The 24,714-nt window shown below is 43.4% G+C and overlaps 2 protein-coding genes across 2 annotated transcripts; one reads left to right on the forward strand and one right to left on the reverse strand.

The window, feature by feature from the left end:
• Window positions 1-384: 384 nt before the first annotated feature.
• LOC143723627 (gamma-crystallin M2-like) lies at window positions 385-1,193 on the reverse strand. Its single transcript, XM_077216291.1, has 3 exons — window positions 1,164-1,193; window positions 801-1,049; window positions 385-719 (listed from the first exon to the last, which is right to left on the reverse strand). The coding sequence occupies exons 1-3, from the start codon at window positions 1,191-1,193 to the stop codon at window positions 447-449; spliced, it is 552 nt and encodes a 183-aa protein (XP_077072406.1). The 3' UTR covers window positions 385-446.
• Window positions 1,194-20,940: 19,747 nt separating this feature from the next.
• Window positions 20,941-24,512, forward strand: LOC143723628 (uncharacterized). Its single transcript, XM_077216292.1, has 4 exons — window positions 20,941-21,376; window positions 23,600-23,689; window positions 23,784-24,037; window positions 24,240-24,512. Exons 1-4 carry the CDS (start codon window positions 20,941-20,943, stop codon window positions 24,510-24,512), a joined length of 1,053 nt encoding a protein of 350 aa, XP_077072407.1.
• Window positions 24,513-24,714: the final 202 nt, after the last annotated feature.

Here is a 24,714-nt window from a genome sequence, read left to right on the forward strand (position 1 = left end):
AAATGTTATTTCAATTGGTGAAAGCCCTATCAAGTTACAGTCAAATTACCTGTTTACTTCATGTCAAATTCATTGGCATGTTATAGACCATTTTGTATACAGAAAATCCATTCAGATACTTTTTGTCAGGCTGAAGTTTAAAGATATCCTGACCCAAACTGAATGAAGATTCAATTAGAGTAGAACAGTTTTCAATCAAATTACTTTTGTTCTATATCGACCAAACAATATGACAACAGTGAGTGGTCCATCATTTCATACAAAGGATTTCTAAAGTTGTTTGAATTATGATGAATGTCATAATTTTTTACCAATAAATAATGTTTTGTTTTACTAGATTTCATTACACTATGGTTAAAACTAAATAAAAGTGTTTTAAGAGAGTAGTTCTGAAGTGCTTTATTGTCAAGTATCACACATTTTCTCACATTAATACAATTTACTTTTTAATAGAAGGAATCACTGATGCGCCTCATGCTCATGAATCTCATGCCACCCATATTGCTGAAGCTCCTGTACTCTCCAGGCCTGAAGTAGGACATCCTGCCTCTGTAGTGGGGCTGCTCATACATGAGCCAGTGGCCGTCCATCACATGACAGGACTGGCAGTGAGACATGCGGTAACGGTCCATGATGTTGTCACAGTCATCCATTATCTCGTGCATCTGACCCATGAAGTTCTCCCTCTCGTAGATCCTCATTCTGAAGGATCCTCTGTGCTGCAAACATATAAACAGAAACGTAAAAATTGTGCTAAACTGTTATAAGAGCATTTTGTGCAGTAAATATTGTTCTCTTACCATGGGGATCATACGGCAAGATCTGATGCAGTCGCTCATTCCAAACATAGACATGTAATCAGCATACTCGCCTCTCCTAAAGAAATACTGATTTCCCATGTAGTTGGGACGATCGTACATCATGAAGCAGCCACTCTCCACTCTGCAAGAGTGACAGCGACTCAAGAAGGGGGACATGTCGGCACAGTCACTCATGCACTCATGAGAGCGACCCTGGAAATTCCTCTCCTCATAGAAGACGGCCTGAGAAGATTAAAGATAAGAGGTTACTAGGAATGTTGAGGTATGCATGCATTTCAGTAAATATTGCATTCTACTAGAGAGAGAAAGCAGTATTTTGTTGTTATTTATATGATTACTTACCCTGCACGTGCTCATGCTGGTGGTAGTCATTTTTTATTTAATTATTGGATGCTCTTCCGTTTGCACTACTCTGTCCTACTGACAGGTCTCACCCTTACTTTTATACCCGAGCGAACTGAATACAACTGTGTGCTTGCTATTGAGATTGAGGACAACCTCCTGACTCAGCAGACCAGTATGGAAACGTTTAGAGTGCATTCATTGTGGACCATTTCGACTGAACCTACAGGTTATATACACTCCACAATAACAGTTTTCATTTTGTCAAACATAGTGTTAATCAAAATTGATCTGTTTAAAATACCATAATTTTACAACATTTAAAGTAATGTTTAAACATATATTGAGATGTAGGAAATAGGTTTTGGCAAGGTAATTAGTTTGAACTCATTTCAAATGTATTTTTATAAACAAAACATACCTTTTAAAAAACTCTTAAATTATAATTCTTCTGATTGAAGATTGTTCTAATATACCTCAACATTTCAAAAACAATGTTACAACACAGACTTTTGGTGGTTTGATCTGTTGATCAAATGGGTGAATTTGGACTTTGAACACAGTATGAACACAGCTCTAAGTTAGTCCAAAACACTGATTTTCCTCTTCCCAATATTTTTAATTGAAGTGAAAAGAAAATGATTGTGGTAAAGTAAGTGGCTACACGTTATCATTTTAAACATATGTGCTTTATTGTTTGATTTGGATATGATTTTGTGGTTTACATCTTCCAAATCCTTTTTACCTTTTATTGTCTCATTTTCTTTATTCTTTATTTCTTCATTTATTTCAGTTTATATATATATATATATATATATATATATATATATATATATATATATATATATATATATATAATGATTTCCATTACACAAGAGTAGATGTTAAAACTTCATGCTGATTTGTACTCGGCTTTCGCCAAGATAAGCACCAACTAAGACATAGCTTTACAGGAAACTATGCTTCTCCATCCATTTACGCTTCTTTCCATATGGTGATGTAAATCTCCTTCTGTCTAGTGTTAACGCGCGTCAGCACACACAACGGCTGCAACCACAGTGCGGTGCCCCCATGACAACCGTCTGGATTGAGCTGAGTAGGGGACATCTCTACGGTCTTCAAGTGGGCACCTTCCGTCCTCAGTGTTTCGTCGACTAGCCCACAACACCTCAAGAGGGCTCGACAGTGACTCTGGCGTCCCAGAGTCACCCCCCTCCGTCCCCTACTCAACTCAGCCCAGCTTACTGACCTCTACATCCCTCCTGCTGCTGAGACCTAACCACAATCTCACAATCTCTCCGCAACCCAACCATACGCGCCAACCCGTTTGACTAAGGCTGTCGAGCCCCACTGGTGCGTTAATATGCAGTTTCAGTGGCAACGGTTCTGTATGGCATACCACCTACCGCAAAACACAATATCTGCCCAACCACCCGTCATTCACGCAATATACACAGGAACGTAATGACTGTAAATACTTTACAACCTATACAAATAAACCAACAGACTCTTCAAGTTTTCAAGAATTCTACGAAACCGTAGCATGGCGGCCTGTACACAGCCAGCTAGAATCTTTCCGTCTCAACCACAGCCAGTTGCTGCTCATTTCTGCTGCTTCAGATAAGTTCTTTACTGTGCGACGCAACTCTTGGCCACTGAATCCGACGTCTCTGAGGAACCGGGTTGTAGAGTGTGCCACAAAACCTCGACAACCCACTTCCACTGGATAAACTTGGACTCTCCATCCTCGCTGTTCTGCTTCAGTGGCCAGATGAGCATACCGCAGTTTCTTCCTCTCATATGCCTCATCTACCGCATCCTCCCATGGCACTGTTAACTCTATTAGTTGAACAATGCGTGCTGATCCAGACCACAAAACAATATCTGGTCGTAGGTTAGTGGTGGCAATCTCAGGTGGAAAAATAAGCCGTTGATCAAGATCAGCCAGCATCTTCCAGTCCCTAGCAGCTTCCAGTTGTCCTGGGCGAGAATTGGTGTTAGCACCTTTTCTTGGTGGTTGCTCGCCTGGGCGGAGGAATATTGTCTTCTGCGTGTAATGTTTTGCTAGAACAGGCGGCAACTTATTGGTCATACTACGCTTGCCTTCCAATGCTAAAGCCAAACATCGCAATACTTGGTCATGGCGCCAAGTAAACCGACCTTGGCTAAGAGCCACCTTACATCCTGTCAAAATGTGCCTTAATGTGGCAGGTGATGAACACAAAGGACAAGAGGGATCCTCTCCTACCCAGAGGTTTAGGTTCTGCGGTGATGGGAGAACATCATATGTTGACCTAATAAGGAAACTGATCCTACTCTCTTCCATTGACCAAAGGTCTTGCCAGCCCATTTTGGTCTACCCATTTCCACACTCTCCCATCTCATCCACTCTCCCTGCTTGGCCTGGGAAATGGCCTTTATACATCTCATCCTCTCCTCCTGCTTTCCCACCTCGTTGAATACCAGCTTCCTCCTTTGAGCTGGGCCTGCCTTGTGCCATTTAGGAGGAGCTAATATACAGGTCCTTCTCAAAAAATTAGCATATTGTGATAAAGTTCATTATTTTCCATAATGTAATGATAAAAATTAAACTTTCATATATTTTAGATTCATTGCACACCAACTGAAATATTTCAGGTCTTTTATTGTTTTAATACTGATGATCTTGGCATACAGCTCATGGAAACCCAAAATTCCTATCTCAAAAAATTAGCATATTTTATCCGACCAATAAAAGAAGTGTTTTTAATACAAAAAAGTCAACCTTCAAATAATTATGTTCAGTTATGCACTCAATACTTGGTCGGGAATCCTTTGCAGAAATGACTGCTTCAATGCGGCGTGGCATGGAGGCAATCAGCCTGTGGCACTGCTGAGGTTTTATTGGACCACTGAGCAACAGTCCAGTGCTGCTTCTCTGTAGCCCAGGTCAGGCGCTTCTGCCGCTGTTTCTGGTTCAAAAGTGGCTTGACCTGGGGAATGTGGCACCTGTAGCCCATTTCCTGCACACGCCTGTGCACGGTGGCTCTGGATGTTTCTACTCCAGACTCAGTCCACTGCTTCCGCAGGTCCCCCAAGGTCTGGAATCGGTCCTTCTCCACAATCTTCCTCAGGGTCCGGTCACCTCTTCTCGTTGTGCAGCGTTTTTTGCCACACTTTTTCCTTCCCACAGACTTCCCACTGAGGTGCCTTGATACAGCACTCTGGGAACAGCCTATTTGTTCAGAAATTTCTTTCTGTGTCTTACCCTCTTGCTTGAGGGTGTCAATGATGGCCTTCTGGACAGCAGTCAGGTCGGCAGTCTTACCCATGATTGCGGTTTTGAGTAATGTAACAGGCTGGGAGTTTTTAAAAGCCTCAGGAATCTTTTGTAGGTGTTTAGAGTTAATTAGTTGATTCAGATGATTAGGTTAATAGCTCGTTTAGAGACCCTTTTCATGATATGCTATTTTTTTGAGATAGGAATTTTGGGTTTTCATGAACTGTATGCCAAAATCATCAGTATTAATACAATAAAAGACCTGAAATATTTCAGTTGGTGTGCAATGAATCTAAAATATATGAAAGTTTAATTTTTATCATTACATTAGGGAAAATAATGAACTTTATCACAATATGCTAATTTTTTGAGAAGGACCTGTATATATATATCCGTGTGTGTGTGTACATGGGTAGGCCCATAGTGTTTGTATATTTATAGATATTAGATTAAGTAAGTTTAAACCGAGCTTTACAATACCTACTCTTTAGCATAGTAATGAACACACTTAAAGCTACAATAGGTAATTTATTTTCGCCACTAGGGGTCGCAAACCTCTTACAATAACAAAGGTGTAGGTTTATGACACAGTGATAAGCTGAATGATGGGACTTGCTCTCAAGCTGATGGATCTAATAATGTTTATGGATGAGTGAAAACATTCATGTTTTTTAACATGACTGTGGTATGAAGCAGGTCGCGATTGCTAATAAGAGACAGATATCAGGGCCACACGCGAGTCCCACAGATATAAAGGAATAAGGACATTTCATTCTACCAAACTACCCGCAAGTGCTGAATAACTACTCACAGGTCAGTTTATTTGACGAATTAAACTTGTGAGGTAACGCAGCGCTGTTTCACTTGGTCTAACGTTACACTATCATACTAAACAGCATTTGAGTGTGTTGAAAGTTATAATGTTATTCTATGTGTTAGTTCGTTTGCTATATGAAACTAGCAGTAAGCTAGATCAACATTAGAATAGCATACTAAACATATTCTAACATTTCATCATGTTGAGCTATATAACATTGATTTGTTTTATGTACATCTGCTCACCTGTCTAATAAAGTATGTGCAAGAGCAGTGTCGCTGTCAAGTCGTGACTCATGAAACTCTGTCAAGTCCAAGTTAGTTGTGGACGTGGAGCTCTCGGCATCTCAAAAACGCCACACCAATATTGATCCTCAGTTTAGTTCTCCTTTTTGTCTGCTTGCCATGGTCTATGATGTTTGAACGGAACAAGAACAGCGTGCCGCTAAACGTTAAGCACTACGCAGTTGTCCACGTCTGTCGCCATGGTTACGTCATGCTATGGCAGTATAAGCAGAAACCGAGGATAGCGCGGATATTGCGTCATTGACAGGCAACAAATTATTTAAAATTGGAATTTCTCTGAAATAAAAAATATTTGGATACTTTTGGGATATTGTAAGTACACAACTGCAGGAAATATATCACACTGTGCAAGTGATTTTTGGATATTTTATTACAAAATTCTTATATATTGTACCTTTAACAGATGAAACTCCATTGACTGCATCTGTAATATGCTGCCAAGCTTCCTTTTGTTTTAGGACCCGATACGCCACTATGTACGCTTGAAAATAAAATGTGGCGTTTTGAATGAACTTCTGATAATAAAACTTCAATTTCTGCATCTGAGAAATTTTTCTTTTTCATTCGCATTCATGTCATAATATGATGCCCATATATAGTTGTCAGTCGGATTTAATGGGCGGGATTTATGGTAATTGAGAATGAACGTACACGCGCATCCCATTTACGACTGATTGGAATTCATTAACACACACACACACACACACTTTTCACTATCACATCTGACGTTTACGAAGTATTTGTGAATCAGGAGAAGAGTTTTCGGGAAGGTCTCTTTACACGCAAATCACTCGCATATTTAATCGTATATTTACGAATGTTTCATGACTGAGACCCATTGTGCTGTAATATTCCTGAAAATTATGATCCTGACCTTTATCTCTATACCGAAATCTCAGATGGTTAGTTATTCAGCTATTTTGAATTATAAAATGTTGAAGTCTGGGATGTCTTGTGACTGTAATGTACACTATGGCTTTTGAAAAGCTTAAATGTGTGACTTGAACAGGGGCGGATCTACAGGGGGGCAAGGGGGGGCAGGTGCCCCCCCACTCTAGAGCCTTGCCCCCCCAGCTGCCCCCCTAACTTTGATGATCCAAAAAATGTACTTGTAAAAACAACTCGCAAGCTTCTCATAACAGTGAACTAAACATACATTTACCAAAATTGAACAATTTAAATTTTATTAAAGCCCCTCCCCCTATCCCTCAAATACTTAGTATGTCCCTGATTCAAACGTGCAGAGCGGCGTTCGCTCAGTCTGGCTCTCACACTCACACACACACGCACACACACACACACACACACACACACACACACACACACACACACACACACACACACACACACAGCGAGTTTGCTGCGGTGCGGTGGCCCTGCAACCCGACTGGAGAGACTGAGCTGCCCCAGAGCCTCTGAAGGTGAAGTGAGTTCCCTTTCAAGGGAACTCGAGCTGCGTTTGAGACGCGGTGGGAACGCTCTGCGTGATTACGTCGTGAAGCACGTGTAAAATCAGTCCAATGGAAGCCCGCTACGACATAGGTGACGTCATAGACCAGGAACCTATAAAGCAACCCTGAAATCAGACCGCGATAGCTTCTGCACCTTCAGCAAGCGCTCTCTGTATATCTGTCCTTGTCTATTTATTGTTGTCTGTCAAGCCCAATATATCTATCATTATTATGGCGAGCAAGCAAGATTATAGACGGTGTGTTGTTCCCTGCCCTCGTTATATACGGGTGGGGACACACACATCAGCTTTGTGATGCTTGTTTGGGAGTGGAGCATGCTCAGTCAGTCCTCGGGGGGCTGATTGTGAGCATTGTATGAGTCTATCTATGAAGACGCTCCGCTCTCGCCAATCGTTCTTTGAGGAGGACGGTACGGTTTGCGCTCCCCGCGCGGGTCCCGCTGTTGCCTAGACACGGCGGCGACTCACATTTTGGGGTTCGAAATCGGATCTGACAGTGTGGGTTGGGACGGGCCCCGCCCTATCTCAGCTTTCACCTGCAGATCCAGTGTGCTGCGATTTCCAGTTCTGAGGAATTGGTATCGTTAGTGTTTTGTTAAGAAAAAGTGAACAAAACAAATAAAAATATTAAGAAAAGGGCAGATGTTTGATTTTTCAATAAATAGGCAGCTCATAACTCTGTTGAATAAAGAGGAGCTTTTAAAAGGAGGCTTTTCTAATGCTGTTGCTAGTTAAATATTTACTGGACAGCTGAACATTATGAGAGTGAAAATAAAAAGAGTTTATTAAATGAAATATATCTAAAAAAAAAAAACAGGAAAACTCTGTATCTCAGCCTCCTCGTCGGGGACTACTGGTTTTTCCCTAATCTCCACACTGAGGTGTCGAGATCGTGGAATAAACCGGTTTCTATTTTATGTGTTAAATACCCAAACGTCTAACTAGAGTAATGTTATGGGTATTAAAGGGCCACTCCACCCATTTGCATTAAGAGGTCCATTGTTAGACAACCAGTCATACTATTGAATGGTCGTGCAACATTCTTTCATTTTCCCCTGAGACGAGAGAAATCTACTATTTACCTTTTTCACTTCCTCCTACAATGACGCAAAAATCGTCATTTGACGTCATTGTAGGAGAAAGTGTAAAAAGGGGGAATTTCTGTATAGACTACAAGCACAAATTCCCACCCTTTCAAACCCGCCCATAGGGGGTTGTGCCTAATGCGCTAACAGAGCTATCACAGATCAGTGGGTGGGACTTCACTTGCAGATACTGAAAGCAATATCAGCCATCTTGTTTATAAGCTAAGCTAACAAGCGCTGTGGATATAGGAAGTTACGACAATGACGGAAGAAACTAAACATGATATGGAATAGAGGATTTTGAAATTCTGCTGCTCGAATCCGCTGTTCGTGGCTATCTTTACGAGCCGCAATATAGTGAAGAGCAGCTGAGGCTGATGGAGGATCAGGAGGCGGCTGCCTGTCGCGGACGAGGAGCCCGGACTGGGTCGAGCTGAGGCGGGCTGCTGGTGCGTGTGCTCTCGCTGTGCGCTACGGACACAGATAGAGTCCGTCTGCTGCAGAGAATTTCAACGATCGCAATTTCTCCTGGACGAAATCTCTGAATCAGACGACCACACGGACGTTTGTGTTGTGATGTGAACCATCCTAGTTTCGCCTGACTGAACATCCAGGTATCATGCAATAATTCACCATATAGAAAGAAATACAAACGAGTAATTCACTAATGAGTTTGCCAATGTAACGGGGTTCGTTGTTGTGGGAAGAAGGAGGCTGGAACCGGCGAACATTTGAACGTTTTAATAGTAAAATAAACAAATACAAAACAAAAGTATAAGCCAGCTGAGCTGGCCACACACAACAGAAACAAAACATAAAATCAGGCCTGCTCCTTTTGTGCTTCCGCTCCTCCGTGAGAGATATGAGACCGCTGCACAGGTGTCATTCATTATCACTCGCGTCGTCCTCTCACGTCCCTCGCCCTCGTCCTGCTCGCCACAGCCAACTAACTAGACATTTTTTGTGAAATGAATTTCAAACTCATTTGGCAGCTAGCCTTCTTGTAGACGGAAGAGTGATTTCTCTGATGTTTGCGCTGTTCTGGATTAGTGGGAGTGGCTTGCGGAGCTGTGGCTTGCGGAGCTGCATTGTGGGAGTTGTTGTCTTACATACAAATGCGCCCCAAAGTTATTTTCTGTCTTTTCTCGGTCAAGAGGGCACCAAATTCAAAATTTCTTTTACATTTCGACTACATATATAACCCACTTTCAATAAAGATTAATGTTGAAATGGGTGGAGTGACCCTTTAAGTATCATGGTATGACAGTGCCTTGGATTATAGAGACGCTTGCAAGCTTTCTCTCTCCCGAGTTGGCGTCATCATTTTTAACCCCGATGTTACCCACCAGCCATCTTTAATAATAAATACATTTTATTAGGCCGTACTGGTGGGTAAAGTATTTAAGGACATAGATGAATGTGAGGATGTCAGCATTGACTCTATTCGAGAATATATATATATATATATGTTTATTAGGGCTGTCAAAATAACGCGTTAATTTCGATTAATTAATCTTAGAAGAAATAACGCGTTAAAAAAAATAACGCAGATTAATCCATTCCGTTTTGACCTTTGCGGAGGCGTTCTAGCATTCGTGTAAAAAGGAGGGAGACAAGAACGCGCTGCTTGGATCATTGTTTGGAACATTTACTTATAACAAACGGAGTTCGTCAAACTCTAAAGTACCACATAAATGCAAAGCATCCAGGAGTTTGTGCGTGAGTCGATGAGTGTGTCCGAGAAAGCGCGCTTGTGTGTGTGTGTGTGTTGTAACTTTTCACGCGCTCTCCCGTCACACAACCATTTTCTCACGCACAGAAAAATCGCGCACCAAAGAGAGGACACGGAAACAGACAAGACAGAGCACGTTACTTATGATATTAAAAAAATCTCAGCTCTCAGATTCTGTTAATTTTATTACGAAAATCAAACAATACCGTTTTGGCGCTTGTAAATCATCTCTAGCTAATTGTAAATAAACACGAATGACCAATGTTTAAAGATACAGTAGGGCAGCCTAAAACTTACCGAAATGTATATTCCTCGATCAATCAGTGTTTTTCAACCGCGAAAAGAGGTCAATAAAACAGCTGGAGAACAATTATGCCACATAACATTTAGCCCTAAGTTACCTCAGGAAAGCCATTTCATGACCATATAGCATGTTATAGTTGGCTATAAAAAAAGAGCTATAGAGAGTATTTTTCAAAATGTATGTAGCCTACTACTATATTACGTATGTATTATATTTTTACTTATATCAATGTTGTTATTTGTAATAAACACGCATTATATTTAATTTGAGCTATTTTTAACCTTAAATACTACCAGCTGATATGGTAATATCTCTGTATTTTTACAGCATTGGGTGAGATTTTTTTTTTTCTTGAGAAAAATGAATGCCTATCTTGTGTACCTAATATTTATCCAAATGAGTCAATATTGCATCAAATCACAATAATTAAATTAAATTGAAATCGTGAAATTTGTGTCAAGCAATAATAATAAAAACGTAGCTTACCAGAAATTGTACCATGTAAACATTGTAAGATTGTGTATGCGATTAATTTAGATTAATTAATTACAGAGTATGTAATTAATTAGATTAAAAATGTTAATCGATTGACAGCCCTAATGTTTATATGTATACGTTTTTCTGATATAAAAATAAAGAAAAAGAAAGATTAAAATGTCTGTTCTTCTGGACGCTCCGCTTTCAAGAAAACTAAACCTTTCAGCGGCGTTCCAGAGGTTTCTTCCTCACCAATCTATGTTCCTGAAACTGGCATAGAGTACAAAGAAGAAGACCTGATGCCGAGGCTATCAGGCTTCTAAGGGTGGTCCCCTCCGGGGTAGGGATGGTTTTGAGAAATCGTTTCTCCTCGGCGCCCTCTGGGGTGCGACTCTCTGAGGAGGGTCGCAGCGCTGCCAGTTCGGTTGTTCCCTGCCGGTTCGCCGTTCAGGGCACCGAGGTGTCAGCGTCCCCATACGATCCTCCGAGGAGGGTCGTAGTGCAGTCAGTTCGGTCTCCCTGCCGGTTCGCCGTTTCAGGGTGCCGAGGTGCCTGCTTTTTCCTAGGATCCTCCGAGGAGGGTCGTAGGAACTAAGCTAGTTAGAGGTAGGCAAGATCTGAGGACTGTCGTCATCTCTAATAAAGCTTAGACAAGAAGTCCTGTCGAATGAAAAAAAAAAAAAAAAAGAGGGACGGTTTTGAGAAATCGTTTCTCCTAACGGTGCCCTCTGGGGTGCGACTCTCTGAGGAGGGTCGCAGTGCTGCCAGTTCGGTTGTTCCCTGCCGGTTCGCCGCTTCAGGGCGCCGAGGTGTCAGCGTCCCCGTGCAATCCTCTGAGGAGGGTTGTAGAATGGTCAGTTCGGTTGTTCCCTGCCGGTTCGCCGCTTCAGGGCACCGAAATGGTTGTTCAATCAAATCCAGAGGCCAGTCTCGAGAGACTGGTTCCCTTATCGGAATTTCTGGCAGCGTGGAAACTTCTGCCAAATATTTCTCTATGGGTCCTGCACATAATAGAAAAGGGTTACAGAATTCAGCTCGGTTCTCGTCCGCCCAGATTTCAAGGAGTCCTCCCCACGATGGTGGACTCACAGCAGGCTCTGGTAATGGAGCAAGAAGTACTGACACTTCTCCGAAAGGGAGCTATAGAAAGGGTTTCTCCTCCCAGCAGAGAGTCAGGGTTTTACAGCCGTTACTTCATTGTTCCAAAGAAGGATGGAGGGCTGCGTCCTATTCTAGACCTGCGCCAGTTAAACAGCAGGGTTCAGAAACTCAAGTTCAGAATGCTTACACTCAAACAGATTGTATCACAGATTCAGTCCGAGGACTGGTTTGTCACAATAGACTTGAAGGACGCGTACTTCCATGTATCTATCCATCCTCATCACAGGAGGTTCCTGAGGTTCGCTTTCGGGGGCGAAGCATACCATTATCGGGTTCTTCCATTTGGCCTAGGTTTATCTCCCCGCACTTTTACAAAATGCGTGGATGCAGCTCTGGCTCCGTTGAGACTCCAGGGCATCCGCGTATTAAATTACATCGACGATTGGTTGATTTTAGCTCAGTCAGAGCAGGTGGCAGTTCAGCATCGAGATGCTGTTCTGTCCCACATAAAGAGTTTGGGGTTGCGGCTAAACACCAAAAAGAGTGTCCTCCTCCCTGCTCAGAGGACCACTTTTCTAGGTGTAATTTGGGATTCGACCACAATGCAGGCACGCCTGTCTCCTGCTCGTATTTCTGCGATTCTCACAGCCGCAAAGAATGTGAAACTAGGCCAGTCACTCACTGTGAAACAGTTTCAGAGACTGTTGGGTCTCATGGCAGCTGCGTCCAACGTTATTACTTTTGGCCTTCTGTACATGAGACCCCTGCAGTGGTGGCTCAGGACCAAGGGGTTTTCTCCGAGGGGAAATCCGTTCCGCAAGATCAAGGTCACGCGGCTATGCCTTCGTGCCTTGGCCTTGTGGAAGAAACCTTGGTTCCTCGCCCAGGGCCCAGTGTTGGGGGCTCCTTGTCGACGCGTCACGCTTTCGACGGATGCTTCCCTCACGGGATGGGCTGCGGTCATGAGTGGCCGCTCGGCGCAAGGTCTGTGGCAGGACCATCAATGTTCCTGGCACATAAATCGTTTAGAGTTGATGGCGGTATTTCTAGCTCTCAAATATTTCCTGCCAGACCTGAGAGGCCATCACGTGTTGGTCCGCACAGACAACACTTCGGTGGTCTCCTATATCAACCATCAGGGGGGTCTGAGGTCACGTCACCTTTGCAAATTGGCCCATCAGATCCTCCTATGGGCCCAGGGGAAGTTACTGTCGCTCAAGGCGGTATATATTCCGGGGCGTCAGAATGTGGGAGCAGATATTCTGTCGAGACAGGGGCTGAGGCCCGGGGAGTGGAGACTTCACCAAGAAGTGGTGGAGTTCCTGTGGGAAAAGTTCGGTCGTGCTCAGGTAGACCTTTTCGCATCATCAAATTCAACCCATTGTCCCATGTGGTTCTCTCTAACGCACCCAGCTCCTCTCGGTCTGGATGCTATGGTGCAGGTGTGGCCGAGGCTGCACCTGTACGCCTTTCCCCCGATATCTTTGCTTCCTGGGGTTCTGGAGAGGGTTCGCCGAGAAGGGGCTCGTCTGCTTCTAGTAGCCCCTTATTGGCCGACCCGAGTTTGGTTCTCGGACTTGGTGTCTCTTCTGGACGGCTCCCCCTTGGAGATCCCAATCAGGGTGGACCTCCTGTCTCAGGCCGGGGGCACGATATTTCACCCTCGGCCGGAGCTGTGAAAACTGTGGGCCTGGCCTCTGAGGGGGCCAGGCTCAGGGAGACCGGTCTTTCGACCGATGTTGTAGAAACCATTCTTCAATCCAGAGCTCCTTCCACGAGAAGACTGTATGCGCTAAAATGGAAACTTTTCACCACGTGGTGTGTTGAACGTCAGTTAGATCCTGTTAACTGCCCTGTTGGTTCAGTTCTTGATTTTCTGCAAGACCGTTTCTCGGCCAGGTTATCTCCTTCCACCCTAAAGGTGTATGTGGCGGCTATATCTGCCTACCACACCCCTCTGGGGGGTACTTCTATTGGGAGAAACCCTCTAATTACTCGCTTTCTCCGTGGTACATTGAGGTTGAGACCTGCACTGCACTCTAGAGCACAGGCTTGGGACTTGGCCATTGTACTCGAGGGTCTGGCTTTAGCTCCCTTCGAGCCCATCGAGGAGGTTTCTGAAAAGTTCCTCACTCTAAAGATTTTATTTCTCCTTGCTATCTCATCTATCAAGAGAATTGGTGATTTACATGCTTTGTCGGTTGCTCCTTCATGTCTGGAATTTGCACCTGGTATGGTGAAGGCATTTCTCTACCCCAGGCCGGGTTATATTCCTAAGGTCCCACTGAATGTTGGGGGCCCAATAGTGCTGCAGGCCTTTTATCCTCCACCCTTTAATACCCCTGACCAGGAACAGCTTAACCTGTTATGTCCAGTCCGGGCTTTAGATGCCTACGTTCACAGAGCTGCCCTGTGGCGTAAATCTGAGCAATTATTTGTTTGTTTTGGGTCACTCAAGAGAGGATGCCCTGCATCTAAGCAGGTTATGAGTAAATGGATAGTCGAGGCTATTTCATTGGCTTATGAAGCGGCCGGACAGCCTTCACCTATGGCTGTGCGGGCCCATTATACTCGGAGTATGGCGGCCTCTATGGCCTTAATTTCGGGAGTTTCCCTTCTTGACGTGTGTAATGCGGCAGGATGGTCCTCTCCACATACATTTGTCAGGTTTTATGACCTTGACCTCTCCACTCCTGGGGCGAGGTTGCTTGCTTCTTAGTGTCCGCAGGACCTCACACAGAACGGGCATTTGTCACTATGGCGTAGTGGGTATAGGGTTCCCACTGCGTCTCAAACGCAGCTCGAGTTCCCTTGAAAGGGAACGTCTCAGGTTACGTATGTAACCCTGGTTCCCTGATAGGGAACGAGACGCTGCGTTTGCCTGCCATACTTCCTGCATGCCCTGATCGACTTGCTTCAGGTTTTTCAGAAGCTATCGCGGTCTGATTTCAGGGTTGCTTTATAGTTTCCTGGTCTATGACGTCACCTATGTCGTAGCGGGCTTCCATTGGACTGATTTTACACGTGCTTCACGACGTAATCACGCAGAGCGTTCCCACCGCGTCTCAAACGCAGCGTCTCGTTCCCTATCAGGGAACCAGGGTTACATACGTAACCTGAGACGTTTCCCAGGTGTAGTCAAACACACGTTTAACTTAGTTTCATTTTTAATGAATGCAGTGTATGCTAAAGACGATCCAGCATCAGCAAAAACAGGCGAGTCTATTACGTTAGCCAAAATCAGCGGTCAAATCGCTCCCTAAGAGCACTCTTCCCTTTGATTAGCCTAATTTTGATTTTTGTAAAGACAAGAACAGCTTAATAAAAAATATAAATTGTTTGTATCAATAACGTTTACTGATGGTCGCCGTTAGCCTACGTTACAGCACACAATACAGTGCAGTTAGGAGGAGATCGATCATTTGATTAGCTAAGCAAATCCAATTGTTCGGTGCTCGAATTTACACGTAGAATACACGGTATAAAAATAAATAAAACTCTAAATAGCGATAAAATTCGCTCAATTCGTGTTTGGTCTGAACGCAGCATATTGAACAGACTGCGATGTCAATATTGCAATGCTGAACTGTGTGTGTACGCGCACGAGAGAGGGAGAGGCGCGGGCGCGATCGAACTGTGTGTGTGTGTGAGAGAGAGAGAGAGAGAGAGAGAGAGAGAGAGAGTGAGAGAGAAGCAGGCGCGGGCGCGATCGAACTGTGTGTGTGTGTGCGTGCGTGTGTGTGTGAGAGAGAGAGAGAGAGGCGCGAGCGCGATGAACAGTGGAAACAAAAACATAGGTACTCCGTAAACACAGTGGCGGTTCTAGACCATTTCAAACTGGGGGGGGGCCAAGCTGGGGCCAGTTGTGCTGTTAGAGGGGCCAGTTACATTTACACCTTATTGTTGTCATATCATTTTCTGCACTGCACTGCAGGCATTAACAGGCAAAATACCAGGCTTATAATCATTCAACAATGTATTTGCATTTCCATTATATTTTTACATTTGCATTACATATTCAGTATTAGTCACAGTAACTGTAATTGACATGATGTCCTTCTTTCTCTTCATTTTGGTGAGAACTATAGAGCAAAAGCAATGGCGACCAAAAAGCTTATTAATTAATTTACTAAAAATAACTGACTTGCTAGGTAACTACTAACCGTTTACAGGGTTCTGTAGCGACATTGAGTCTTACATTAAATTAGCTCAAATTATATACAGGGAATTTAATAATTAATCATGAATGATTAATATATTGCATATTACAGTTAAATTATCGAAGCTGAAAATAGATCGATTGTATATATGAATGATCACCATAATGGGTTATGGTTCGTCATTAATATATCAATAGTCTTATTACAGATCGATTATATGAGATAACCTTAAATTGAATTAATTTAGTTATCGAACAATCTGTTTGTCCAGCAAACTGGCGTAAGATTAACTTATCAATTTTCAACAAAAAATATCTCTTTCTTATAATTCCAAAAAAGCTATTTTCTGGCCATGAAAATTCACCTTCTTGTTATTATAAAATTTAGGTTACTGAAATAGTAACGAATTGTGAAGCTTTGTAGCTAGATCAAACATTTCATTGACTTTGTAAAAATGAGCATTTTAGACAATTAGCAATCAAGAATATAATGGTTTTAATAAAATGAAACTACGGATACAGAATTCTACATTTAAACCCGGGATACATGTATGTACAATAAACAGTAAAACTAACGAGACAAACGAATAACAACGGGAGTGAGAGAGAGAGAGAGATAGAGTGAGAGAGCGAGAGAGAGTGAGAGGGATGCGAGAGAGAGGGAGAGAGAGAGAGTAAGAGGATGAGAAAGTGAAACTAACGTCAGGTGATCGCAGCATGGGAAAAATCACAGACAACGTAACCCTTAGAGAGGCAACAAGAAATCACATCAATCAAATTAAATCAATAATCTATACTTGCGTATGGTTCTCTTGTATTGCTGAGGAACGCAGAGTTGTGTGCTTGTTTGTCCTTCGGCGCTATAGGCTTGTTCTCTCGTGTCTTCCGGGGCGAGCAGACTCACGGGAAGTTTTAAAGGTTCACCGAACTTGATGTTACCAAGGAAATAGTTCAGAGTTCATCTCCCTCGGGAGGGAGAGGCGAAAATGAAAATAAAACTTAGTAAAGAAAGGAAAAGAAAAGAAACACGGTGAAAAGCTCCCTATGGAGCCATGGGACCGGAAACCTCTCACAGGGAAAGTGCTCTCTGAGAAACTTCTGTGTCAGTCTCTTATGGAGAGGAGGGGTTCACGCCTGCTTCGCGTATGTGAACTAATCATCTTAGAGCATATCGAGCGGGAAAAGTTCTTCTTTGTCTTGTCAGGATAATTTATTATGGTATAACATTTTGTCATTTCTAGCCAGAAAGATTGTACACACAGAACAATACATTTTACTGTAATATCCTATGTATGACTTGTTTAGTCAAAACAAGACGGTCAAACAGGTACCAAGAATGGCCGGAAAGAGTAGAAGAAACATAAAGTTACATTCATATACAGAATTACACACATTTAATGTTCACTCACACGACTATAAAGCCATAATACCGGCTACCATGACCTAGGAAAGATCAAATTCATGTTTATACCTTTCTTAAGTGGTTATACTTATAGAAAATACAAGATTGCAGAGTCTATTAGTCTTTCTTTATCAGAATTCAAGTGGGAGCTGTGATTCCCTTGGAATTCCTTTTGGGGGTCATAAAGTTTTATGACCTAGCAAGAGGGAGAGTTACAGAAGATGATCCTGTTAGGTAATCTTTCTTTAGACATACACTTAAGATTCGAAGTTACAGACCAGTCTCCAATTATATCTATAGAATAAGACAAAACTAATTAGATATGCATGCATACAGGAAGGTCAGATACAATTCTGTGTTATATACATTAAGGACATTCCTATCCTAAGTTGCACACAAAGGACGTTTGTGTGCGGGTATGTGTGGATATCCTTATGGTCAGCATCTGTCCATCCGTGGTGTGTACCACGTGAGGGTTTCGAGAACAACGGGGACCTGTTTCTTGATTGCGCAATGCGTCATAAATGGAGTTAATCAATGACCTGCTGGCAGACATTCGGGCACCATTTCACATGATTCAAGGTTTTGTGAATTAAACATATATGTGTTCATATTTGTTCAGTAGTGAAAGGAAAACAGGATTCGGTCAGTCGCTACAGTTCCTACACACTTTTTAAAATCGAATTTTCGGCTTTTTAAGACCTGAAGAAATCAAAATTCATACCGTACATTAGGTGTGTGCAATATTGACAAAAATATATCTCAATATTTTCAATGTTTTGTTGATGATTAGATGATATTTTACTGATTGTGTTTTTGTGCTGGTGCCATGGCTGGTTTAGGCCTGTTGTTGACAGCACACTCACAAATATATTCATATTTTTTAAATATTCTATGCAGTGGTCAGTTAACAGCAGTGACCGAAATTAATTTTTTAATGAATTTATAATTAATTTAATTTGCCACCTTAAATTGATTTCCAGGGGCATTTTCACCTCTATATGGACATTCTTTCTAAACTTATTTAGAGTTATGAATCACCTTTTATGTCAAATACTAACATTCAAATTATACAGTAATTTTACTTATTTATACAATAATACTTAATTATACAATAATTATACAGTAGCCTACCACTGTTACCAGTCAAATTAATTCATTCAATCAAAATCCATCTTTGCAGTGCAGTCTAGAGGTGACACAGAAGCAGCATTAATATATTTACGCTCCATTTACAATTGCATAAATAAAGCTATGAGATTTTTTTAAATCAATATTTAAACATGAAATGATTTCTAATTTTAACGTTTTAATTAAAGGGTACTTTAAATATGAAACTAAAACCGCCAGTAGGCGGCGGCAAGTCACGGTCTTAATAAGTAAGTTGAGGGAGTCATTCATTCAACCGATTTGTTCAAACGGCTGATTCATTCGGGAAAGGAGCAAGTGATTCCTTCCATACGCGGATTTCAGTCAAGAAATCCCCGCTGTCTGTTGCATTGAGACTCTGCTACGTTTTCATTTTGAAATTCTAGTCGGCGAAATAAAGGGAAAACAAACAATATTGACAATGTTGCGTCTAAAAAGTAACGCCGAATGTTAACTTATTGTTAATTTAACTGTTGTATAAGATCAATATCACAGTTGCAATTGTGCACGGGAAAACAGCACTCTTGCTGATGTGATATTCTAATATAAGAACATAATATGATATAAATGTAAGACATAAACTAATTTGGGGAAATAGCCTACCTATGAACCGCACACAGCAGTGAAAGGAGAGAGACAAATGCGATGTCAGCTCACAGTGCCTCGTATACAGTTAAAACATTGATTACAATATCATAATAGACAATACACATCACACACCCGATAACGCACATAAAGAATGAACTTGCAACTGAAATGACATTTACCAGCTTTCTCCTTCTCTCCTCTCTCGCGTACAGGAGACAGTTCCCTTTCGAACGGTCACTTCGTATTGCGTAGCTATACGCAGTGGGGAAACTCCTTTTCCTCGATTTACTGAAGCCTTTATGTAAAGCGCATTTGCAGCTGCACAGCTAGAACATGAGCGTCTGGCTCACTCATAGGCTGCGCTGCGGCAACTGCACATCCAATGGCGCGGGCGCCTCTGACGGCGAAGGCTCAATAAATGGTCAGAGACGTGAAGTTTGTCGCTGAAGGAGTAAAATCTGCTATAATGGCGAATTCGGGGACTATTATAGACTGAGGTCACGCCCCCTCGGCGGGCTCTGACGTGTATGACGCAGAGTGATCTCATTGGTTGCACGTCAGAGCCCGCCGAGGGGGCGTGACCTCAGTCTATAATAGTCCCCGAATTCGCCAATATAGCAGATTTTACTCCTTCAGCGACAAACTTCACGTTTCTGACCATTTATTGAGCCTTCGCCGTCGAACAAGCCTTCAGCCTGAGCGAGCTATAGTTCAGCAGACGACACATTCAACCGTGTTTCTCCTGACGCCGTCTCTCCTGTGGCTATCCGGCGATATCCTTTTCATTATTCTTTGCATTTCTGTGTGTTTTATCTGTACGAGCATTGTTTCAAATGCCTCGTGTCAAGACCTGCACCACGTGCGGATGCAAGCTGCACGAGGCGGACGAACACGCGGACTGCATTCCTTGCCTGGGACTTCACCACGCGGAGAATGCTCTGTCGGCCGGCGGATGTGCGGCCTGCGAGAGCATGCCCATCTCCGTGCTGCGAACTCGGCTAGCCCTCTCCCGTGATGGCGACGCCGCCTCATCCACGCTTCCCTCTCCGGCCCCCCTTCAGCCAAAGAAGAAGAAGCGCCACAGCCAACGGCTACCGGAAAGCATGGATGTTAGTGAACGCACGCCGGCCACGCCCCTGCGTGCCTCACTCTCTCCAGCTCCTTAATCTCCGGTCCTGTTCGAGGGACATCAGCGCCCCCCCCACGTAGCGGGCCTTGTCTCCTTCGGCGGGCCCAGCGAGCACGGCTACAGCCTGTCTATCGCCGCGTCTGAGGAAGAATGGCCGGGCTCTTTCGACCCCGTCATGGCTTCCCAGCCGACGCCCAGCGCCTCTGCTACCAGGACTAATTCCGATGCGGAAATGCTTTGGATCCTGACGCAGGCCGTAGCGGACCTCGAGCTCGAGTGGGCCGCGCCCGCTGAACCCCCTCGAAGTCGGCTGGATGGCTGGTTTCTGCCGGGTCACCAACAGGCCCCTCGTCACAAGCCAGCGCCATTTTTTCCAGAGGTACACGAGGAGCTCACCAAAGCCTGGCGCACTCCTTACTCTACACGAGGCCCCGCAGTGTCCGCGACGCTCTCCTCCGTGGCCGGAGCAGCGGAAAAAGGCTATAAGTTGTTGCCGCCCCTCGAAGAGGCGTTGGCCGCTCATCTCTGCCCGAACACAGCTGCTAGCTGGCGAACTAGAGCTGTTCATCCTAACAAGCCGTGCCGTAGCACTTCAGCCCTCGCTGGACGCGCGTATTCCGCCTCAGGTCAGGCTGCATCGGCCCTGCACACGATGTCCGTGCTGCAAGTTTACCAGGCCAAACTCCTCCGGTCTATGGACGAGGCTGGACCGGACCCTGAGGCCTTTCGGGACCTTCGAAGCGCCACGGACTTGGCCTTGAGAGCTACCAAGGCCACAGCGCAGGCTATCGGGAGGAATATGGCGAGTTTGGTCGTGCTCGAGCGCCACCTATGGCTTACCCTCACTGACATTAAGGACGCGGAGAGAACGAGGTTCCTCGACGCCCTAGTATCCAGCACCGGCCTCTTTGGCCCGGCAGTGAAGGGGTTCTCGGAGAGATACAGCGAGGCACAGAAAGCGTCCCAGGTCATGCGTCACTTCTTGCCTAAGCGCTCTAGCTCGGGGTCGAGTGCTCACAAGCGAGCCCCGTCAACGCCTCGGCCGACAAAGCCCGCGAAACAGGCCTCTCAGCCCAGCCCTGCGGCTGATGCCCAGCGCCAGCCCAGAGCAAACAAGCGCTTCCCGTTTCCCCAACGCCAAGGCCCGAGACCAAGCGCCGCGCCCCACTCAGCCCACCCACTCAGGTTTAAGAACCCTGATTCCCTGGCGGGCTCAGAACTGGTACCACAAGGGGGTGACAATGGGAACAATTTCCAGGAGGAAAGTAGTTCTTACAGATGCGTCCAACCTGGGTTGGGGAGCGCTGCACGAGGGCATGCCTGCATCCGGCCTCTGGTCGAGCACGGAGCAGAGCTTACATATCAACTGTCTGGAGATGAAAGCAGTTGGGTTGGCCCTGAAGGCATTTCTGACGAACCTCAGAGGTCACAATGTTTTAGTCCGCACAGACAATATGTCAGTGGTGGCCTACATAAATCGCCAGGGGGGCATCAGGTCAGGAAACCTGTATGCGATGGCGAGAGACCTACTATTATGGGCACAATCCAACCTGAGCTCTCTGAGAGCAGCGCATATCCCAGGCGTCCAGAATGTGGGCGCGGATATGCTCTCTCGGGGCAACACTCCCCTCGGCGAGTGGTCCCTGAACCCACAGACGGTCAGTCTGATATGGAAGGTGTTTGGAGAGGCAGAAATAGACCTTTTCGCCTCGAGAATCAACACCCACTGCAAACTGTTCTTCTCGAAGGAGGAAGGGCTCTGACGGGTTTGACGCAGAGTGATCTCATTGGTCGCACGTCAGAGGCGCCCACGCCATTGGATGTGCAGTTGCCGCAGCGCAGCCTATGAGCGAGCCAGACGCTCATGTTCTAGCTGTGCAGCTGCAAATGCGCTTTACATAAAGGCTTCAGTAAATCGAGGAAAAGGAGTTTCCCCACTGCGTATAGCTACGCAATACTCGTTCCCTAACTCAGGGAACTGAGGTTACGTGAGTAACCGAGTAGTTATTCTGCCGCGATTCCCGCGAATGTGATGCGAATTGTCACGTGGACAAGCAAATCCACAAAGATAGAATATAAAAAAAAAAAAATACGCATACAACGATAACAACGATAGCAAAAAAAACAGTTTTGTAAAAATTATTTCACACTCCACATTTAGGGGGGCCACAAGGGGGGCCAAGCTTGTTGTCACAGGGGCACGGCCCCCCTGGCCCCCCCTCTAGAACCGCCACTGTCTCATATATTTATATTTTTATATTTTATTCTTATAATTTGTAGTATTATGTTTCTTGTTGTATTTGTATATGTCCACTGGAAGCCTCAGTACCAAAACAAATTCCTTGTGTGTGCAAGCACACTTGGCAATAAAGCTCTTTCTTTCTGATTCTGAAATGTTGTTTAAATTAAATTACAGTTAAAGGTATTTTTCAAGTATAAAAAATAATATCTACATTTGAACATTGTATACTGCAAGTGCAAAAATAATATATAAATAGTAAACTATAAGTATAATGTTGTGTTCACTTAAAGAAAACTTACAAGTATATTTGCAGTATAAACTACTAAACTAATAGTTTACTGAGAGTACACTTCAGTGTGTATTTTCATAAACTAAAACATGTACTTGTATTAAAATAGTAAACTACTAGTATTCTTATTAAGTTCACTTGTAGTACAGATGCATTACAAATGAGAAACCTAGTGTACTTCAAGTTTACTACTGTTACACTTATAGTACACTTAAATATATACTTTTATATACTAAAAGTGGGCCAATTTAGTCCCAAGCAGTATTGAAATAGTACACTTACAAGTTTACTACAAGTACACATTGATATTAGTATACTTCCTACATAAAGTATACTTAAAAATATACTTGAACAATAATTGAACCGAACAATAAAACATAAAGACAAAAGAGACATGAGGATTACACACAGCAGATAATATCTTTAAAACAACAACAACATCAAAAAAAAAAAAACTACAACATCTAAATCATTAGGTTATGAACCTAGAACAGACAGAAGAAGAACATAACACAAGAACTTCAAATGGAATCAAGAAGGAACATAATAAAATGGCACATGTTCTCAATTGAATTTCTATCAAATTACAGTTGGAATAAAAATGGATCCATCATGGTCCAAGTCTTGTGTATTAGAATAAAAATAAATGAAAGAAGAATGTGAAACAAGACAAAACAATGGAACCTCCTTGTTTAAAACTTTGCTTAGTGTTCTGCATTTCATTTTTTTTTCATTTTAGCAAATTAGAAACTTTTAGAAAAAAAAAATAGAAATTTAGAAACTCAAGAAATGCTAGATTCCTGAAAATGAAAGGACTAAGACCAACATACCAAGCTTTAGCTAGAATGGCCTCTATTCCAACTTGCACAGTCAGGAATTGACTAACAATAGGTACTGTGTAGTCTTTAGTCTTGGTCTAATATAAAGGTACGGGTGACAGCAGTCAGTCAAAAACCAGAATCAGCTTCAGCTTCTCATTTGTGGAAATACTGAGGATCAGCCAGCACAACCATGAAGGTAAACTTTATTACAGCTACCAATCCATACCATGTCACTCAAATTACTTTAATGTGGCATTTTCCTCCCTTAAAACCACTAAGAGATTAACTATATAAATTTCAGGTCACCTTTTATGAGGAAAGAAATTTCCAGGGTCGCTCTTACGAGTGTACCGGCGACAGTGGTGACTTCTCCTCCTACTTGAGCCACTGCCACTCTTGTAGAGTGCACAGCGGATGCTGGATGATGTATGACTATCCCAACTTCATGGGAAATCAGTATTTCTTTAGAAGGGGCGAGTACGCTGATTGCATGTCAATGTTTGGAATGAGCAACTGCATCAGGTCCTGCCGTATGATCTCTATGGTGAGCTCCATATACCGCTTGACGTATTTATTAAATGACATTAGACAACAGTCCTAAATTTATTCTAACCATTTATTTTGAAATCAGAATGGTAAACTGTGTGAAATAGACCTATATTGTTGTTGAAGTTAGACTTATGACTACATGTGATTATGGTTCTTCCTAATTAGTTTATACATAACTGACTTCTCTTCCACAACAGCACAGAGGATCCTACAGAATGAGGATCTACGAGAGGGAGAACTTCATGGGTCAGATGTACGAGATGATGGATGACTGTGAAAACATCATGGACCGTTACCGCATGTCTCACTGCCAGTCCTGTCATGTGATGGACGGCCACTGGCTCATGTATGAGCAGCCCCACTACAGAGGCAAGATGTCCTACTTTAGTCCTGGAGAGTACAGGAACTTCAGCAATATGGATGGGATGAAATTCATGAGCATGAGGCGTATCATGGACTCCTGGTACTAGAGTTCAAATGTTTCAATAAAATGATAACTCTACAACAAAAAACTGTCTGAATAATCATCATTGCCAATATTTACATGTGTAATCCACCAAAACACACACACACACACACACACACACACACACACACACACACACACACACACACACACACACACACACACACACACACACACACACACAGACACACTCATATAATTAGAAT

Source organism: Siphateles boraxobius, unplaced genomic scaffold (assembly GCF_051911475.1).
Source record: "Siphateles boraxobius isolate OS27281-9 unplaced genomic scaffold, OSU_SipBor_1 7, whole genome shotgun sequence".
Taxonomy (NCBI): domain Eukaryota; kingdom Metazoa; phylum Chordata; class Actinopteri; order Cypriniformes; family Leuciscidae; genus Siphateles; species Siphateles boraxobius.

What these genes read in the sequence shown, in the direction of transcription:
- LOC143723627 (XM_077216291.1), bottom strand. Translation starts at nt 1,193, where the DNA reads ATGACTACCACCAGCATGAGCACGTGCAGG. An exon ending in CCAGCATGAGCACGTGCAGG is followed by an intron (nt 1,050 to 1,163) that starts GTAAGTAATCAT and finishes TATCTTTAATCT; the next exon opens with TCTCAGGCCGTCTTCTATGA. An exon ending in CTTGCCGTATGATCCCCATG is followed by an intron (nt 720 to 800) that starts GTAAGAGAACAA and finishes ATATGTTTGCAG; the next exon opens with CACAGAGGATCCTTCAGAAT.
- LOC143723628 (XM_077216292.1), top strand. Translation starts at nt 20,941, where the DNA reads ATGGCGAGTTTGGTCGTGCTCGAGCGCCACCTATGGCTTACCCTCACT. An exon ending in CAGCCAGCACAACCATGAAG is followed by an intron (nt 23,690 to 23,783) that starts GTAAACTTTATT and finishes GAGATTAACTAT; the next exon opens with ATAAATTTCAGGTCACCTTT. An exon ending in CCTGCCGTATGATCTCTATG is followed by an intron (nt 24,038 to 24,239) that starts GTGAGCTCCATA and finishes CTTCCACAACAG; the next exon opens with CACAGAGGATCCTACAGAAT.